Consider the following 20,539-nt stretch of genomic DNA (forward strand, 5'->3'; position numbering starts at 1 on the left):
TTTGTTTCTTCTACTATAACACAAGAAAAGTATATAATTCAGTATAATGCACTTGCCAAATAAGAAAGCAATCCTACGGGCCATCTATGACAATTCAATGACTAAATCTTTTTATTGTTTAACTCGTGACGGGTTTATATATGACTGCATCTCCTTCACACACCGTGATTCGTTGATACTTTAAAGAAATAATATTTCTCTATCCACGCACAAAAATAAGCGCAAAAACGCCAAAGAATATCACCCTAATCCAGCGATGCAGTTATTGCTTTTGGAAAGCACCCTTTAAATGGATCTTGGAGGTCCATCCTTCTCACACCTAAAGATCCTCTAAATTCATCTCTCTCTCTCTCTCTTTTTCTCTCTTTGCATTGGGATAAACTTGGAGCTTTGGAAGGAGGAGAGAGAGGATGGGCAGCAGTTATTTTGGTGAATTGGGATCGGGAAGTGGAGGATCTACTTCCTCTAGGAAGGGGAAGAAAAGCAGTTCAGAGAAGCCAAAGCAACCCCAGAGAGGACTTGGAGTGGCTCAGTTGGAGAAGATCAGATTGCAACACCAAATGGCCGAATATCCTCCCTTCCTTCACCCCCCATTTCATAGTAATCCCAGAATGGTAAATATCTCCCATTTTCTCTGGATTTCTTTTTCTCTTATACAAGTTTTAAGTAGTGTTGTTTCGATTACATTAACAAGCATAATTTTCTCTACTAATGATCGCATAGTTTTCATGAAGCTTTCTTTTAATGGTTGTCTTCGAGCAGGATAACATGAGAGTACCAGATATGGCACTTTCATCATCTCCCTCTTCCTCAAACATGGTCTCAGCATCTTCAGTCGTCGCTCTTCATCCAAACATCATGGTATCTCTCTCTCTCTCTCTATCTATCTCTAGGAAAACATCATGGTATGTCGACCTCGATCTCAACAGAAAATCACAGAAGTGAAAGAGAATATACTAGAGAAAAAAAAGAAGGAAAGAAAGCACCCCTATATTTCTTGACATGTATTTGATTTGTGATGCCTCTCAGATTTTTTTGAGACAAGAGATGCCTTCCAAATTTTTCTACCACAATCACCATGATCTCTTCAATGGTTCTTATGAACAAGATCATCATCATAGTCATCAAGTTTTAATAGGTCATGCTTTTTCACTATTCTTTCAACTAACAAGACCTTATAGTACTGTAACTTAGATCGGTCCTACATCCTGATTAACAAACCTAGCCTAATTTTCACTGAACTTGTTTGTAAGGGTATTTTTTTTTTCCTGTACAACAGCAACTCACACACAATGAAGATGGGTGCAGCCCATTAAGTCAGAACGGATAAGAGCACACAAAGGAGGTGGAACCGAGGAATATATATATATATATATTTGAGAGAAATATTGGAATTAATATATATTTTTAATTGCACCATAAGCTGGAAAATGCTTAATGATCATATTTTACTTATTGTTGGGGGGAACGGCAGTCTGAAATCCGGTCTACTCTTACCATCTCTTACATCTTTCTTGCATGAATTCTCTGCTCTCATGATACTACCTTACCTGACTTGGTTGAAGATGAGTTATGGGGACACCGAAAGAAGACATGTCACACTTGGTGAATTCCACTCGAGTCCTCCATCCAGGTATCATGAATTTAATTTGCCTATTATCCCAAGATTGAGTCATTGGCAAATAAAACTTATTTTATATTTCTTTTCTGACATTTTTGTAACAATTAATACCAGGCCCCTCTCAAATCATAATGCTACCTCTCTACCCCAGCATTATGCACCGCCAACTGTAACACGACCCATCGGGGAGCAAACAATGGAGGTTGTCTTCAAAACTTGCCTACTCCACACTTTGATGAACAGCAGTTTCTTTGAAGAGCATTTATGTTCTTCTCTTGACGGTAGACTTTCCTTTTGTTGGAATTTGAAAGTGTTTCAAAGTTTTAAAGAGGCGTTAATAACAAAGATTTGTAACCTCCAAAATTTATATAAAAAAAAATTGTCCTAACCTCCAGGTGTTTCAAATTCCATTTGGAAGTTTCAAACCTTCCTATTATCTCTCATTATGGCCGGCTATAAATATTTAACCGTTATGGTTGGAATACAAAAGACCAATATATATGAGCCATTTCTTGCACCTAAAAATAACAAAAAAAGTTTTCTTTTTGCTATCATAGTCTCTCTCTACCACCATTCTCTCTTATACAATTACATATACTATTTTTGGACAACCGATATAGACTAGGTAATCTGCCTACTACAGACATGCACTATAGATTAGGTCCGCTATGAGCTATTTGGGTTGTATCTTGAAGCCGTCACTGACTGCCAATATCTGTATGTGGGGAGGCAATAACGGCTTGCCTCTCAAACCTCACAGATAAGATACATTGTTGAACACTGCTCTCGTTCATCTTTATTAGAAATCATTGTTGGATACATTTTAAATAATATATATATATATATATATATATATATATATATATATAATTTAGCTTTAGATTCTCAATTTTAACATTAAACTGTTTTAATAAAAAAATAATTTACTATTTTAATTAAAAAATAGTTTATTGTTTAATTAAAAAAATAGTTTTCTATTTTAATCAAAAAAACAGTTTACTGTTTCAGTCCAAAAAAAACATTTTACTATTTAATCAAAAGAAAATAGTTTACTGTTTAATCAAAAGAAAATAGTTTACTGTTTAATTAAAAAAACAGTTTACTATTTAATCAAAGAAAATAGTTTTGGCTAATATATATAAAAAAAGAGGAAAAATTAAAAGAAAAAGTTTGAGTGATTAAAGCTATAATAAGTTTTGGAAGATTAAAACAATTTAATTAAAATAGTTAAAAAACTTCTTAGGATTTTAATTTTCGATAACAATTTGCTTAAGGCAATAAATAATCATTTAATGAGAATTGTAACCGTTTGCTTGCAAGTATTAAACATAATTAGTGACATTAGTGTTGTTTTTCTTTATAATAATTAGTATAATTATTGTTACATAGTATAGATACTCTTAGTAATATCTTGTTTATATTTATTCATTACAGACATTATTGGTTATTATTTTTTCTCATAGTTGAATATTCTACTGTCCTTTTAAACTTTAAAATCTTAGAGTTTAAAATTTAGAATGACAAATATGGAAGAAGCAAATAGTGTTAAGTCCGAAAAATTTAGTAGACAAAATTTTCGTTGGTGGCAAAAACAACTTATATATTGGTCGACTATGTTAGGACTTGTATCTGCTATAGAAGAACCACAGCCTAATCAAGAGTTATTTTTCTGGATGGCTAATGAGCAAATAGAGTACCACTGCTACAATAGAATACTTAGTATTCGGTCTGACCACCTTTATGATGTGTATCATGCCACTATCTCAAATGCAAAAGAACTTTGGAATGCTTTAGAGACTGAATATGGGATAATAGATGCTGGCATTGATCGGTTTACTGTCCCAAATTTTAATAGTTATAAAATGGTAGATGATAAACTAGTGGGAGATCAAATTCATGAGTATCAAGAACTTCTGAGAGGAGTTGACAAAAAGAAAACCAAATTTAGTAAAAATTTTAAAGTCTCCTATCTTATAGATAAGTTGTCATCATCTTGGAATGACTATGCTAAGTCCCTTAGACATAAACAAGGAGAGTTAACCTTAACCCAAGTCATAAACTCTATTAGAGTTGAGGAAAAACATAGAGCCAATACTAAGAAAGAGGTTGAAAAGACTCCTAAGGTGAACTTAATTGAAAATATCGCTAAGAATATTTACAAGAAAAATAATTTCAAACGTAGGGGTAAGAACTTCAAGAAAAATAATAGATTCCACAATCGTTCTAACCAAAACCAAAACTTCAAATGCCATAATAATAATAATAATAAAACATTCAAGGGCAAAGAAAGTGAGAAAAGGCTATGCTTTGTTTGTGGGAGAGCTAATCACATGGCGAAAAATTGTTTCTACAAAAAGACTAAGGAGTATAAGCCCAAGCCTAAGTCAAATCACTATCAAAGAGATCCAAAGGCTCAAGTCTATATGTTGATGGATAAAGAGAATTCAGCCAAACCATCCTTTAGGTATACCGTAGTTCTTTTTCTATCAATTTTACTTATGGAAATAAAGATTGGTGGTTAGATTCTGGAGCTAATATATATGTTTGTTTTGATTATGGTTATTTTAAAACTTATCAGATGTCAAGGTAATAGCTATGAATAGTCATCGACTCCCGGGAAAGGGTAGAAGAATGGGACCTATTATGGGACATACAATGCATTACAGACGTATGATCATTACGCTTCGAATCAAGTGGAGAAAGTGTAACATTAGGTAATGACTCTGTTGTATGTGTGCTTGAAGTTGGAGACATAGATTTGAAGATGACATCTAGAAAGATCTTAACTATAAAAGGAGTGCGACATGTTTCAGAAATTTGAAGAAATATAGTTAGTGGATTATCCTTAGTCCAATAAGAATACAAGGTTGTTATGGAATCCAATAAAGTTGTAATTTCAAAAAATAATATATTTGTTGGGAAAGAATTTATTAGTGAAAGATTGTTTAAATTAAATGTACTTTTAGAAGTTAAAGTTATCTCTTCAAGTATTTTCAATGTTGAATCTTCTAATGTATGGCTTGAACGATTAGGACATGTAAACTTGAAAAAAATTAAAAGAATGATCGATCTAGACTTAGTCCCTAAGTCCAATCTAAACTTTAAACATAAATGTGAAGTGTGTGTACAAGCTAAACAACCTAAAAGGCCTTATAAATCTGTAGAAAGAAACACTCAACTCTTAGAGCTCATATATAGTGATGTATGTGATTCAAATAGACCACCTACAAGAGCAGAAAATAAGTATTTTGTGACTTTTATAGACAATTGTTCGAAATTCTGCTATGTGTACTTAATAAAAATTAAAGATGAGGTGTTTAATAAATTCAAGATTTATAAGACCGAAGTAGAGAATCAATTAGAAAAAAAGGTTAAGAAACTCAGATCCGACAGAGGAGGTGAGTATACCCGTACTGATCTTAACATCTTCTATGAGGAATATGAAATAGTACATGAAATAACTCCGCCATACTCTCTCAATCTAGTGGAGTAGCTGAAAGAAAAAATAGAACTTTAATGGATATGGTTAATGCGATGTTGATAAGTTCTGAGCTATCTGAGAACTTGTGGGGAGAAGCAATTCTTACTACATATTTCATATTGAATAGAGTAATTATGAAAGATAATGATAAGGCTTCTTATGAAATTTGGAAGAAAAGAACATCTAACTTAAAATCTTGAAAGTATGGAGTGTTTAGTAAAAGTAGCAATCTCTGAGCCTAAGCGGAAGAAAATAGGGTCTAAAACTATAGATGCTGTCTTTATAGAGGTATGCTCAAAATAGTAGTGCTAATAGATTCTTAGTTATAAACTCTGAGATTAGTGAAATTTTAAATAATACAGTTATAGAATCTAGAGATGTTACCTATTTTGAAGATATATTTTCTTATAAAAATAAAATTTCACAACAAGTAATAGATAAATCATCTACTTATGATAAACCTTCCACTAGTACAAGTGTACCTAAGGAACCAGAACCACAACTAGAGTTAAGGAGTAAAAGGTCTAGAATAGAGAAAAATTTTGGAGACGAATTTATACCTTTTTAACAGAAGGAGATCTTACTACCTATAAGGAAGCTATGTCTTCTTTAGATACTCCATTTTAGAATGAAGCTATAAAAAGTGAGATAGAGTCTATTATTCAAAATAACACTTGGGAGTTAACTAATTTACCTTCTGGAAATAAAGCTATTTGGTGTAAATGGATGTTCAAGAAGAAGTTAAAATCTGATGGAAGCACAAACAAGTACAAAGCAAGACTAGTGGCTAAAGGTTTTACACAAAAAGAAAGAATATATTACTTTGATACATATTCACATGTAGATAGAATAACTACGATTAGAATTTTAGTTGCCTTAGCATCAATGCATAACCTAGGGATTCATCAAATGGATGTTAAGACTGTCTTTCTAAATGGAGATGTAGATGAAGAGATATATATGGAACAACCTGAAAGTATTGTAGTTAAAGGTCAAGAACATAAGGTCTGTAGGTTAGTTAAATCTTTGTATAGTTTAAACAAGCTTCTAAGCAATGGCATGAGAGGTTTGATAAAGTGATCTTAAAATATGACTTTAAAATTAATAAATATGAGAAGTGTGTGTACTACAAAGAGAGTAATGGAGAACATGTAATCTTATGTTTTTATGTTGATGATATATTAATATTTGGGACAAATTTGGAGATAGTAAATGATGTTAAATCTTATCTTTCTAGAAAGTTTGACATGAAGGTTTAAGGAGAAGCCTATATAATTTTAGAAATGTAGTTGAAAAGAACACCTAAAAAAATTACTCTTAATCAAACCAGTACAATAGAAAGGATGTTAAAAAAGTTTAATTATTTTGATTGTAAACCTATATCAATACCATATGATCTAAATGTGCATTTGAAGAAAAATAATGGTGAACTAGTATCTAAATTGAAGTATCCACAAACGATTGAATCAATGCTATACATAGCAGATACAACTAGGCTTGATATAGCGTACGTTGTTGGAAGACTTAGTTGATATACTCATAATTCTAGCAAAGATCATTGGGTTGCTTTAGAGAGAGTCTTTAAATATCTTAGAGGAACCATGGAATACTCATTGTGTTATAAGGGATTTCCGAATGTGGTTGAAGGGTTTAGTGACGCAAATTGGATAACAGACAATATGGATGTGAAGTCTACTTCAGGGTATGTATTTCTTTTGGGTGGAGCAGCAATATCTTGAAAATCTAAGAAACAAACTATTATCTCTAGGAGTACTATGGAGTCAGAACTTATAGCTTTAAATACGACTTGCTTAGAGACTGAGTGGATTAAGAACCTGATGCTTGACATGCTTTTAGTTAATAAACTCATACTTGCCACTTCCATACATTGTGATAGTAAGGCAGAAATAGAGTTAGTAAGGTAGGCACATACCAATAAGAAAATAAATAGGCATTTGCAAGTGAGGTATAAATCAGTTAAAAGCCTATTGAATAAGAATATTGTATCTTTGGAATTTGTAAAGTCTGAGAAAAATATAGTTGATCAGCTGACCAAAGCTCTTTTTAAGAGAGTTGTCATTGACATATCGAGGGAGATGGGCTTAAGCCCACAAGAGAGTCACCTAGGGAGGTAACCCAACCTTTATGATTAGAGATCCTATGAAAAAAGTTCAATGGGTTGAAACAATCCATGTTGCTTGACTCATTTCGACACTACTTTTAAGGAGAGAGTCTCTTGCTCATCCCTATGGCAATAGTGCTCTAATATGTAGTGTTAAGAAAATGTGTTAACCTGAAAGAGCCCGAGGCAGGCATACTCCTGCAAGATACAGGTCACATGTATTCTTGGAGGACTCACCTAAATGAGAGTTGTCGTGAGGCCGCGACTATGAGAATTGGATTGTTCTCTAATAACTCTTATTAGAATCAAGATTCAACACATGGCCATAAATAGCGCTAACCCACACCATGTCTATATCAATACTATGTGTGTGGCATATTAAAATCTAGTCCAAAGAGTCTAGTTCAAGACTTAGTTCACTATGATCCTTCAGGTTAGAACTGTCAACACTAAGTGTAGGTTCAAGTCCGGAAGACACCTGCACCTATTGCATAGTATAGTTGCCCGAATTTCTCTCTCTCTATATATATATGTGTGTGTATGTGATTTTATAAAGTTTTGAAACTTGTGGGGGACTGTTGGAATTTGAAAGTGTTTCAAAGTTTTAAAGAGGTGTTAATAAAAAAGATTTGTAACCCCCAAAATTTTTTAAAAAAATTGTCATAACCTCCAAGCCTTTCAAATTCCATTTGGAAGTTTCAGAACTTCCTATTATCTCTTATTATGGCCTTAATGAGGCCATAAATATTCAACCGTTATGGTTGGAATACAAAAGGCTAATATATATGAGACATTTCTTGCACCCAAAAATAACAAAAAGAGTCTTCTTGCTCTCATAGTCTCTCCCTACCACCATTCTCTTTTATACAATTACATATACTATTTTATATTTTGGGCAATCGATATAGACTAGGTAATCTGCCTACTACAGACATGTACTATAAATTTGGTCTGATGTGAGCTATTTGGGTTATATCTTGGAGTCATCGCTGGCCGCCAATACCTACATGTGAGGAGGTAACAACGGCATTAGGACAGTGCGTCTTTTGGCGTGCCTCTCAAATCTCACATGCCAGATATTTTTTTACTGCTATTTTATTATAATTGTTAAATTTTCTTTCATGTAATTTAAATATTTTATTAAGCATCTTGCTAGATCAATACCTTTTTATTATATCATAGTAAATATCATAACTTGATTATTTTGTAGAACTCGGAGCAGAAGAAGATAAGGCATGATCGAAGCCACTCAACAGGTTCAATGAGTCAGAACTCTGATTCAAGTGACGCAAAAGAAGTAGATCTAGAGCTTAGATTATCAATATAGACGCTTGAGAGATACGCTTTAGGTTGATGGTTTTAGTTCTTCTACAATAAATTTATGTTGCCGTGTTATAGTTGGGATGATAACTGATCATTTTGCTAAAGGAATGCGTGTGATGGGAGATCCAAAACCATTGAGAAGTTTGTTAACAACTATCAGATCGCTTTCAGGGTGAATTGAGAAACTTATATATGTTTTTATTTCATTCTTTCTTTTCTTTCTGAGACAGCAATATTGGGCAAGCCCTATGCAAAATTTCATTTCATTGAGACGTTGAAATGTTGTTCGGACCATTATAAGGCGGAAGGGATCAGGATAAGGTATTCAGCATTTCTTTTCTGATTTTTTATTCGACATATTTGTGAGCTCGCACTGCAAGTCACTTATTATAGCGCAAATGTTTATAGAGTGCATGAGCTTTTCAATAGGAAGTGCATTGTCCTTTTTTTTTTTTTTTTTTTTTTTTTTTTTTTTTTTTTTTCTGAAAGCGGGTTTTCATACAATACGTATACAAATACACCTAATAAAGTCAAAAAACACCAACTCACAGAGTGCCAGTGGCAGCTCCCCCTCCTCCATCCAAAGGGTGTACCCTGAATGATGAGCCGCAAAGGCAGTCATCCAATCGGCTGCCCAATTGGCTTCTCTGAATACATGTTTGGCATGGACGGCCACCCCAACCCCGCACATCATCCCTATATCCCGAACCAAGGGGTGGTCTGTGCCCTCACCCCTCAGCCCCTCCTGAATCCATCTGATAACTGCGGCCGAGTCGCCCTCCAGGATAATTGAGCCAGCCTGCAATACCTGCCTCGCATATCGAAAACCTGCTCAGGCAGCTCGCAACTCTGCCCAGAAACCGACGTACCGAACAACTAACAGCCACATTCTGCCACCACTCTGGAGTGTGGGTTCCGTATCACGAAGTCCGCACTGCCAGAGCAGAGAGGGAACCCCAGGTATTTCGAACTATCAAAGGTCCATCTGAAGAAGGTCTGATCTCCAATGCCTGTACTCGTGTGAACTCCGCTCCAAACCTCGATAACACCCTGCGCTCGCCGAAGGTGCGGACGTTCCTCGCCAGCCAGATCTGATGTGCTGTGCCAGTTGCTCTGATAGCCTCCTGACATGTCCGAGGGCGGGCCAACCACTGCTGCATCATCTGTAAAAACTGAAGCATCCCCCCCTCTGATTATTTAGCTCAAAAGATGTTAGTATCAATGTTGTTTTGATTTCGGTTGAGTTTTCACTAATCATGGGGTGCTCTTCTAATATAAAATTAAAATAAAATGGCATTTTTGATGTTCTTATATTTTCGTTTCTTTACAAATAAGTTAAATGTCAAATAGAGATCGATGTTGAAAATAGTATTTGTACAAAACTTCTGCCGTCCCTTACTTTAATTTTTACTCTCTTTAAAAAAGCAATATTGCTTCCAGAAACTCTAAATATTTTATAAAAAAAATTGAAAAAAAGGGTTTCACAATCCTTGTCAATCTAATTCATTTTCCTTCTTATATTTTCTAAAACAAAAGGAGAAGACGAGCAATACCAAGCAGCCACACCCCCTCTTTCTCTCACACAGACACACACAAACAATTTCTGCTCTTCTTTATGAATAAAATTTCCTCTCATGTAATATTCCCTCGCAAGTTGTTGCGTATCTCCCTACTGCATCCCTATACAAGCTCATTTTGTTAATGAAGTCATCAAGCATGCTGGCTGATACCTGCTTTAGTTCCTCTGTCACCTGAGCGGCCAAGCCCCACCTTTCATTTCTATTCCCACACTACCTCGCGAGGGTGATTCACCGGAATGGAATCCTCCACCTCCTGCCCAAGCGGCAAGAAGTATTGTTTTTATTTTTCCTTAGTAGTACAACCAATTGCTGTTGGTCACACTTTCCAATGCTCGTGTTGCATTTAAACCTTTCCGTCACCTAGCATTCAGATTCGTACATCAGAGATCCGGCTGTCAACCTAGCGATCACACAACCAGAACTTCATCACCCTTCTGTTATGAATTATCTCCATTTTATGCATCAGTGTCTCATTCTCCTGCAAAAATGGTGAAATGCATGGATAATGTTAAAGTTCTAATCTATTTTACAATTTTTGATATAAGCATATGCATACATACATACATATACACACCAGTTAAGTTCTCTTAGTTTTTGCAAGGAAAGGCAACCAGACCTTAGTTTATGACCAACAGTCTGCGCCATCTCACTGCCTCGAGTGGTGTCTTTGCGATGATGGAGAGGCAACGGTCGCTTGTTGGCAATATTGTTTTTGGTGATTATGGCCTTATGGGTGCATGGGCGTACGTTGAAATGGTAATGTGAATGATACAACTGTGATGGAAAGATTATGTAGAAGAGATGATGATAGTAGAATTTCTTTAACCCGCAAAAGAAGGTTCTCTTCGAGAGGTTCAGCCAGAATTGGTCCTCCGCACCTGCCATGGGACAGGGGGTCTCGTCCTACTGTTCATGAGGCTAATAGCCTTGCACTTTCAGAATAATTACTTGTTTGAGGGAATAACCCTTTTGAGGTCGAACTACTATTGCTCTTAGAAGATGCCTAGATGGGTCTTGTTTAGGGCAGATTTTCTCTAGCAGAAAGGGAGCAATTATTAACCAAAGTAGGGTAAATGTTTCAACCAAGGGTCATATTTTGACGACATGCTTTTTTTTTTTTTTTAGCATCCCTTGCCGCTCTTTTGCAGTACCTCTTGGCTCTTCCAACATAGCAAGTTTTGATCCTCTTTTATGCATGTTTTGCACTGTAGTGTAACTCCAAATAAACATCATGTATCCATCTCGAAGATAGATGACTGTCGTTCATCTCGAAAATCATGTTCCTATTTTGGTGGTAATTATCGTGCATTGTTTGTTGAATGACAGCTCCGAGATGGATGTGTGGTAGAAATTTCTAAGATGTACCACCTTCTATCATGCAAAACGGCACCACAAAGGATCAACCAATAAAACAAATATGCATATATTTAGGGAGCTCCAGGACAAAAAGAATTTTCACAATTAGGGAATAAAAGATAAAATTCGAGCATTAGAATCTCAAATTTCACTCTCTTCTTCCCTTCTTTATCTCTCTATTTCTTTTCCTTGGATTTTTATTTTCCCTTTGGTAACAAAATCAGAGCCCAAGAATATTCTGAAATTCAAAGTGAGCCAGCGACATTAATTCAAAGACCGATTTCTCTCTCTGTTTTTTTCCTTTTTTTTTCTCCTTTCTAGAACATGGACCCGTTGTTGGGTTACAGTCCGCAACTCCATGAGAGCCTCCTTTGGGGCGTGGAGAGAGAAGTTGAAGAAAGCGCGTCAGCCCCGAATTCAGTTCTTCGACTAACTATAATCAGCCTTCATCTATAATTTTTATTACACAAATGCCATCATCACTGTTTGCTGTTCGCAGGAAGAATGGCAATAATGGTATTATGGAAAATTCTAAGACGGAACTATGAATGAGACATCGAGCCCGAGCCAGTAGAACCTGTGCTATTTTTTAACCATCCGTTGGACTTCGACGCCAGAATTTTCTCTCAAGTATAAAGGCGAACCATCCATTCCCCCATGGCGATGACAGCGAGAGAGACTAAATGAACCTAGGAATATAGGCGAGAGGAGAACCTACCTAAGAAGCAAGAAAAAAGAAAGAGAGAGAAAGAAAAGAGATCCAATCCAACAGAGAGTCTCTTTATGGGGGCTCTCCTTCGTGCCACCCTCTTCCTCCTTCCCATCCTCCTTGGGGCCAACGTCGTCGAGCCCACACTGTTTGGCATACTCGGAAACCCGTTCCGGCGGCCTAGACTCGATGATCTCCTGAACCCATTCCTGCCCCCGCCCGTTGAGGATCCGCAACATGGCGAGAACAAGGGCCCGAAGGCTGTCAAGAGGCCTGACTTCGAGACGCAGTACGCCGGCGCATGGAAGCTCGTGAGGGAGAATGCCGGGGTGTCGGCGATGCACCTCGTCATCATGAAGAACAACAAGGCCATCATGTTCGACTTCACTGCGTTTGGGCCGTCGTCCATCGCCCTGCCGCAAGGCAACTGCCGCGTGGATCCCCATAGCCCGACAAAAGCATTGGACTGCTGGGCCCACGCCGTCGAATTTGACATCGACACCGCTGAGGTCCGGCCGCTTAAGGTACGTTCCCTTACCTTCCTTTCTATTTTCTTTCAGAAAAACTCTGCATGAAAATATTTTGGAGCTTAGGTTGGATATATATGCAAAAATGTTGCATGGGGCCATTACTGTTGATGTATATGAGCCGCCAATTGATTCCATCAATTGATTATTTATCGCTGGAATACACAGAAATATTTCCAAAATTCTTCTCTCCTCCCCCTCTACGTTTTTAACCATTAAGTATTTTTTAACAATCAACCTCTTAATGCATCGCGCTAATTATTGCTTGCAATGTTAATCTTCCCACGGTGACATCCCATAGCATCAGGATCTGCTTGTATGTTGTTACTCGATGATGAAAGAGTTACTTGGGCATGCTAGATGGAATTTTATATGAATGATGAATTAAGAAATCTTTTTTTGAGAAAGACTTAACAGAGTTTTTTTAGATGCTGATTCGCTATGAATTCTAATTTCTACATGTAGTTGGCTTTGTACACAATAAGGGAGGGAGTTTGATACGTTAATCTTTGCTGGGGTTGGATACAGATCAAATCTTAGGGGGGTCCGTTAGGTTGTTCGAAAATCTTTGGAATTGAAAAAGAACAATAAAAAGGTTTTCTCGTGAGAGAAAGGAAAGTCTGGTTCTCCAAGCTTTGGTTAAAAGCTAGAATCGAAGAATTTATTTTCACTTTTTTTTTTTAACATTCCCACCTCCCAAACAGATAGAAATATATTTTTTTTTCAAAAACTTTAATTTTCCATAAGTTCAATTTTCTCCTTTCTTGAATAAAGAAGGCATGCAGGTGTATATATGGATTCATACAGTTACTATGTTCTCTTAATAAAGGGAAGGTATTAAGGAAGGATTTTGATGGGGTGATATTTCTTTCCCAAACTACTTGTCATTTTAACTAGTATGGCTTCTCTCCCTCCTGAATTCATCTTCAGGTACTTTGTGGTCCAGTTTGGCATGATACTGCTGCATCTGCCTTACGGCCCTTGCGTTGTTGTAATTGGTCGACAGAGGAGGACTGTTTGGAAAAATGGCTGCTGGAGTCTCTGTCTTCAACTAAATTGTTCAGAGACGATGCGTTTTTTCCTCCTTCCATCTAATGATCTCATTTTGCATCTAGGTCCTGACCGATACATGGTGTTCATCTGGAGGTTTGGACGCTGAGGGGACTCTGGTGCAAACCGGAGGGTATGACGATGGGGGACGAGGCGTGAGATACCTCGAACCTTGCGCCGGTTGCGACTTCAAGGAGTTCACCTATGATCTCTCCGCACAAAAATGGTAGGTAGTATATCTGAAAACATATTAATTCTTTGGTTTCAACCAAATAGAACAACAAGACTAGACTAATGCATTGATTCATGCATGCATGCATGCACGCACTCTTGTAATTATTATTGCAGCACTTTTCTTTTGTTCATGCATGCAGGTATTCCACTCAACAGATCCTTCCCGACGGCAGCTTCGTCGTCATCGGCGGCCGCCGGGAGTTCAACTACGAGTACGTGCCCCCGGCAGGACAACCCAACACCATCAAGGAAACGTACTACCTCCCCTTCCTCAAAGAGACGACCGACGTCATAGAGAACAACCTCTACCCCTTCGTCCACCTCAACACCGACGGCAACCTCTTCATCTTCGCCAACGACCGCGCCATCCTCCTCGACCACAAGGCCAACAAGGTCATCCGCGAGTACCCGAAGCTCCGGGGCGGCTCTCGCAACTACCCGGCCTCCGGCATGTCCGTCCTCCTCCCCCTCGACCTCCGCCGCCCGGCGGTCGACCCGGAAGTCCTCATCTGCGGCGGCTGCCCCAGAGACTCCTTCAACCTTTCCGCCGTCAAGATCTTCGTCCCCGCCCTCCGCAGCTGCGCCCGCCTCGCCATCAATAAGCCCGACGCCGCCTGGCGCATGGAGAAGATGCCGATGCCCCGTACCATGGGCGACATGCTGCTGCTGCCCAACGCCGAGGTGCTCATCATCAACGGCGCCGCCAAGGGCTCCGCAGGGTGGTGGCAGGCCAAGGACCCGGTGCTCACGCCGCTGCTCTACCGCCCGGAGCTCGCGCGGGCCAACCGGTTCCGCGCGCTGGCCCCCTCCACCATCCCGCGCATGTACCACTCCACCTCCGCGGTCCTGCCGGACGGGGACATCCTCGTCGCCGGCAGCAACACCAACGACGGCTACAAGTTCATCGGCGAGGAATTCCCGACGGAGCTGAGGGTGGAGAAGTTCAGCCCGCCGTACCAGGACCCGGAGCTGAACATCCACAGGCCCAGCATCAACGCCGAGGTCCTGCCGGCGGAGGGGATGCAGTACGGGCGGAGCTTCACCATCGCCTTCGCCATCATCATGACGGAGCTGGTGGAGAGGGACGACCTGATGGTGACCATGTACGCGCAGCCCCTCACGACGCACGGCTACTCCATGAACCAGAGGCTGCTGATCCTGGAAATGGAGGAGTTCGCCATGATCAATATTGTCGGAAGCTACAGTATCACGGTGAGGGCGCCGCCGTCCGGGGAGTACGCGCCGCCGGGGTACTACCAGGTGCACGTGGTGCACCGGGGGGTGCCGAGCAAGGGAATCTGGGTTAAACTCCACTAAACCAGGGCGCCGCGCCATCATCATGCCTTACCATTCCTTAATTCTCCTCCTCTCTGACTGTGCTGTTACCGAGTGCTTGATTTAATAGACACAATTAAGTATCTTCTTTTCTTCCTCAACAAATTTTATAGATATTTGGCATATAGTTGTTAGCTGATGACGTTTGTTTATAAATGTTTAGTTTAATTATTTCTAATTTTTATGAATGAAGATATGTCAATAAACTGATCCCAAATAATCAAGACCGGATAGTTATGGTTATAGTATTTTTATGAAACAATGGAATCTTTTCTTTGATAAATTTTGCTAGGGAATGTGGAGTAGATCCCATGACAGCCAGCTTCGATGAGCAAAAGTGGTGCAAGTACGTTAGCTAGATTCTGATCAGAAACATATCTAGCTGACCGAACCAGACAAATTGCAACAAAAGACACATGGGTCAGAAATGGGTTCGAAATTAAGAGCCAATATCCAGCTGGGTTACGTCTAGATTTGACAGACTCAGACCTGATCAGATTTCAGCCCTACCAAAGTAGTGTCAAAATTTAAATTTAGCTCCACAAAACCTAGACTCTACCCAATATAGGGAACCCAAATTTAATCCGGACGGCCAAATGGTAGATTGGAACTGCACGCAAAACTTAAGACATGAAGCCCATTTTTGGTTGGATCAGAGTCAATCTACACTTGGACTTGGAGAAAGCTTGTATGATTCTACATCGGCACTATAACTCATGCGCGACACCAATCACTCATATGTGATGGCGTACATGGATCCCTTTTGAAAATATGGGGATGGCATGTAAAAAATAGGTAGGAGAATTGTTGAAAAAACAGAGGAAGCTTGAAGAAGACTCTCTTTATTCTCGTAAAATTCTTCTTATAGGATACATCTTATTTATAACATTACCCTGATTGAATAACCGACTAACAGAGAAGGTAACGAACTAACTAAAAATCATTTAGATTAGTTAAGGCAGTTAGTAGCAGAGTTCTTGAAGTTCTTGGAGTTCTGGAAGCAGCGAGAAGCTGAGAAGCTCTGGAAGTTAATGTATCTCAAAATTCCCCCTCAAGATGGAGTGTATAGATTGTGTACACCCATCTTGCGAATCAAAACATGAAACTGATTTGCTCCAAGTGCCTTTGTTAACAAATCAGCAAGCTGCAGACTTCCTAAATATGAAGGGTTCGAATTATTCCCAGTTGAAGTTTCTCTCGCACAATGTGGCAATCAATCTCGATGTGTTTCGTTCTCTCATGAAATACTGGATTAGCAGCAATGTGTAACGCTGCTTGATTATCACAAAACAACAGCACCGGTTTGGTACGTTGTATATCAAAATCTTTGAGAAGATTGATTAACCACTGAATTTCACAACATGTGGAGGCCATGGAACGATATTCTGCCTCTACAGAAGATCGGAAAATGGTGTGCTGCTTTTTTGATTTCCATGAAATGAGAGATTTACCAAGGAATATACAGAACCCTATGACCGATCGACGTGTATCTAAGCAGGATGCCCAATCTGCATCGCAAAAGGCCTTTAGATGAAGCTCAGAATCTGATGGAAAGAAAAAAACCTTGTCCTGGTGTAGCCTTCATGTATTTTAGAACTCGATATGCAACTTCCAAGTGCGGTTGTCTTGGTGATGCGAGGAACTGGCTTAAAGCCTGCACAGAGTAATTTAAATCAGGCCTTGTTATAGTAAGATATAGTAGTCTTCCTACTAATCGTCGATAAACTGTGGGATCTTCAATCAACTTTCCCTCAAATCTGCTTAGTTTTAAGTTTGGTATCATAGGACATTTCGCCAGTTTGGAACCAAGGTGTCCAGCATCTTCCAAGATCTCTAAAGCATACTTCCATTGGCACACAGAGATTCCTTTTGAGCTTCTTGCTATCTCAAGGCCAAGAAAAAATTTTAAAACTCCCATATCCTTGAGCTTGAATTCTGCATCAAGAGTTTTCTTGAGATTGTCTATGTATGAACTATCATTCTCAGCAATGATTATGTCATCGACATACACAAGAACTGCAGTGTAGGAGCACTCATTTTTCCATGTAAACAAGGAATAATCTACCTTTGATTGTATGAAACCTTGGGACATAATGAATGAAGATAACTTGGCGAACCACTGTCTTGAAGCTTGCTTCAGCCCATACAAGGATTTGTGTAAATGACAGACCATTTTCTTATCTTTCTCCCCCTGAAATTCATATCCCGGAGGCAAGTTCATGTACACTTCTTCATTTAAATCACCATGTAGAACACTACCAGAAAACACGCGTATAGTGACGAAGATTTCCGTCACTATACCGTGTTTCCGGTTACTAATATGGAATTTGTGACCGGAGCTCCCGTCACTGACTTGGTTACAAAAACACGCGTCACTAAATTCTCAGTGACGGCGGCGATTTCCGTCACTAACCTCCGTGACAGAACCGCCGTCACTAAGCCGTTACAAATTCAAGAATTAAATATTTAAGAAATTATGTATTTCCCGTCACTATCCAGTTGCGGAGTTAGTGACGAAGGTAACTTGGTCACTGATTTTGTCACAGAATGCGGTCACAAGTTTGGTCACTAATCTGTCACAACCTTTAGTGACAGATTTAGTCGTCACAGACATGGTCACACATTTTGTCACTATATTTGTCATTAATCCTGTCACTGACCTAGTGATAAGTTTACGGTCACTAATTGGTTACAAACGCGCTGAGCAAAATCAATTTATTTATTAACCAAAATCCTGTCACTAAGTTTATGACTGCTCGTCACAATACTTGGTAAACAATTTAGTAACCAAAATTTCGTCACCGATCACAATCTAATAACCTGATACATTTGGTACATTGATTGGCTCATAATAATAATAATAATAATATAATTAATAGCAAAGGCATTCAACATTACGCAAAAGTCATTTTAAATGTCATTCAAAATTGGCATCAACATGTCCTGAATCCATCAAAATCAAAGTCTAAAAATATGTCATAAAGATCAACAGAGATTTCATTCCTCCTAGGAATGCAAAGACCTATCATCTAAGGCAAAAACAATTATAATGAAGCATGATCAGCAGAACCAGAATCACCATTACTCCCCCGATCTGCATGCCTTGGTCCAAAGCCAATCTCTTCTCTCATCTTTTGAAGAATCTCCTCTTGCCATTTTTTCTTTTCCTGCTCAAGAATACGTAGAAGGTCTTCATGAGTGTACAGCTCTGGAGCTTGACTTGTAGAGGTGGAAGCAGATGATGATTGCCCAATAATTCCAGTGAGATCCTCTAGGGGACTAAAGCCATAGACATGGCCATGAGTTGGGACACCAGTTGCCTCAAACCACAAGTCATAATCACGTGGAGGAGCATCTGAGGTGGAGGCATCACCATATTTTTTGGAGTATTCAGCTGAATACTTTGCCTGCCAGTTGATTTAAAAGAAGAGAAAAACATTATGGTGGATCAAACAAGAGATAAACATGAGCAAGCTCAATAATATTTATGAATCATAAAAAAATTATACTTACCATGACAGCTTCACTTCTCTTATCTACATATCCTCCCATGCCTTGCTTTGTCTTATGCGTCCGATTAAAAGATTCAACTATTGTTGGCTCCCTGCCTAACTTTAATTTCTACAAAAGAGAAAAGAAAAAATTCATTAACATATAATGGGCTAATTTAAGATGACTGAATAATAATATAAAAATTATTATAGAAATCTAATTGAATAAAGATATGTACCAATCGTTCGTCATGATTGACAAATGTGATTGATCCTCCTCAGTGTTTAGAGATGCTACCATTCTTCATGGTGTTTCTATTATTTTTGTTGGCTTCTGATTTCTTCTTTCATTTTGGGGAGATCCAAATTTCTCTAAAAATCAAAAAAATAAAACAACATAAGAAAGCCTAGAAAATATTAGAGAGATGATAAAAAAAGAAAACAACATAAGAAAAACCGAACCATTAAAAACACGAAAGGCAAGATCATAAAAAAATGTAAAAAAAACAAAAACTGGTATGATATTTATGAAAATGAGAAGTTATCATAAGCATGACAAAAATAACTCATTCAATCTTGTCCCAGCATCATTGACATTAAAAAAACATTCAATATTTACAAAAAGCTAAACATAAGGAATTAATCTTTACAAGTTATCTGTTCATTCATCTAATAACAGCAATATTCAAAAAGCATTTAATTTTTACAAAGACAAGGAATACAAGTCAAATCATCCAAATTTACATATGGAATACTATCTGCTTCACATAGAACAAATGTCAATATACATGATCGCCTCTGATGCTAGGAAAGCATGGTACTTCTTAGCAAGCCTTTTGACCAGCTTCTTAATTACACACTGGAAATAAGTCACAACCATGAAGCAACACCACTTTCCACCACTTTCCATTTTTCCTTGCAGATGAACAATGATTGTAGTAATGAATAACATAGCAGCCAGTATTAAAATCCATGAACTTTACAGAGTCCCAACCCATCAACCCTCAAAATTACAACAGCTTATTTTTCAACAAAGCTTATTTTAAGATTACAACAGAGCTGGCAAATGGGTTTATTTTATACATCAAAGGTCTAAAATCCATGAGCTTATTTTAAGATTACAACAGAGCTGACAAAGAAAGTTGCAAACAGAGCTGACAAAGAAAGTTGCAAACAGAGCTTATTTTAGACATCAAAGGTCTAAAATCCTTCCACTTGAGTTGCAAGCAAGTTGGGCTGCAAATGGGTCTATAATAATCTCTGATTCAAGCGAGTTGCAAACAGAGCTTAAACAGACCATGATTGAACAGACCATGATTGAACAACTGCTTCCCTTAAACAGAGCTTAACAATAATAACAGAGCTTAACAAATGGGTTTAAGATTGAAAAATAACATAAAAACTCAGTTTTAGTGATAGTGGAAACTATGAAGCTTATCCAAGAACCCTTAAGTTTACATACTAATGAAGTCCAACATTATATTTTTAGCCTTAGAAAAGGCAAGGGCTGCCTGACATCAACAAGATAACAGAAATGCCATAACAAAAGCAAAAATAGAACTTTTCAATAAACATAAAATAGAAATTAATCATAAAACACTGGCATTGGTTAAACTAGTGAACACCTATACTGTCCACTGGTTTGTATTGGGATCTGCACCCCTTACTGTTGTTACACTAAAAATTAGATGACTTATAAACAGAATGCAA

At 38.1% G+C, this 20,539-nt stretch overlaps 3 protein-coding genes across 4 annotated transcripts; 2 read left to right on the forward strand and 1 right to left on the reverse strand.

The window, feature by feature from the left end:
- Window positions 1-216: 216 nt before the first annotated feature.
- On the forward strand, window positions 217-8,753 carry LOC103715592 (protein SPEAR3-like). Of its 2 annotated transcripts, none has more exons than XM_017844817.4 (5): window positions 217-614; window positions 763-861; window positions 1,566-1,633; window positions 1,736-1,902; window positions 8,435-8,753. In XM_017844817.4, exons 1-5 carry the CDS (start codon window positions 411-413, stop codon window positions 8,461-8,463), a joined length of 567 nt encoding a protein of 188 aa, XP_017700306.3. In that variant the 5' UTR covers window positions 217-410; the 3' UTR covers window positions 8,464-8,753. The 2 variants fall into 2 exon arrangements, with proteins under 2 accessions (XP_017700306.3, XP_017700305.3); XM_017844816.4 differs by having other exon boundaries at window positions 223-614; window positions 1,736-1,823.
- Window positions 8,754-8,871: 118 nt separating this feature from the next.
- Window positions 8,872-15,554, forward strand: LOC103715564 (aldehyde oxidase GLOX1-like). Its single transcript, XM_008803238.5, has 3 exons — window positions 8,872-12,716; window positions 13,835-13,995; window positions 14,144-15,554. The coding sequence occupies exons 1-3, from the start codon at window positions 12,267-12,269 to the stop codon at window positions 15,318-15,320; spliced, it is 1,788 nt and encodes a 595-aa protein (XP_008801460.4). The 5' UTR covers window positions 8,872-12,266; the 3' UTR covers window positions 15,321-15,554.
- A 2,678-nt stretch (window positions 15,555-18,232) lies between these two features.
- LOC148714344 (uncharacterized) lies at window positions 18,233-19,181 on the reverse strand. Its single transcript, XM_089925626.1, has 3 exons — window positions 19,069-19,181; window positions 18,852-18,959; window positions 18,233-18,745 (listed from the first exon to the last, which is right to left on the reverse strand). The coding sequence occupies exons 2-3, from the start codon at window positions 18,888-18,890 to the stop codon at window positions 18,383-18,385; spliced, it is 402 nt and encodes a 133-aa protein (XP_089781752.1). The 5' UTR covers window positions 18,891-18,959; window positions 19,069-19,181; the 3' UTR covers window positions 18,233-18,382.
- Between the last annotated feature and the right edge of the window lie 1,358 nt (window positions 19,182-20,539).

The sequence above is a fragment of the Phoenix dactylifera genome, chromosome 1 (genome assembly GCF_051530095.1).
Source record: "Phoenix dactylifera cultivar Ajwa chromosome 1, Ajwa_hap1_PhDact_Kaust_v1.1, whole genome shotgun sequence".
In the NCBI taxonomy this organism is placed as follows: Eukaryota; Viridiplantae; Streptophyta; class Magnoliopsida; order Arecales; family Arecaceae; genus Phoenix; species Phoenix dactylifera.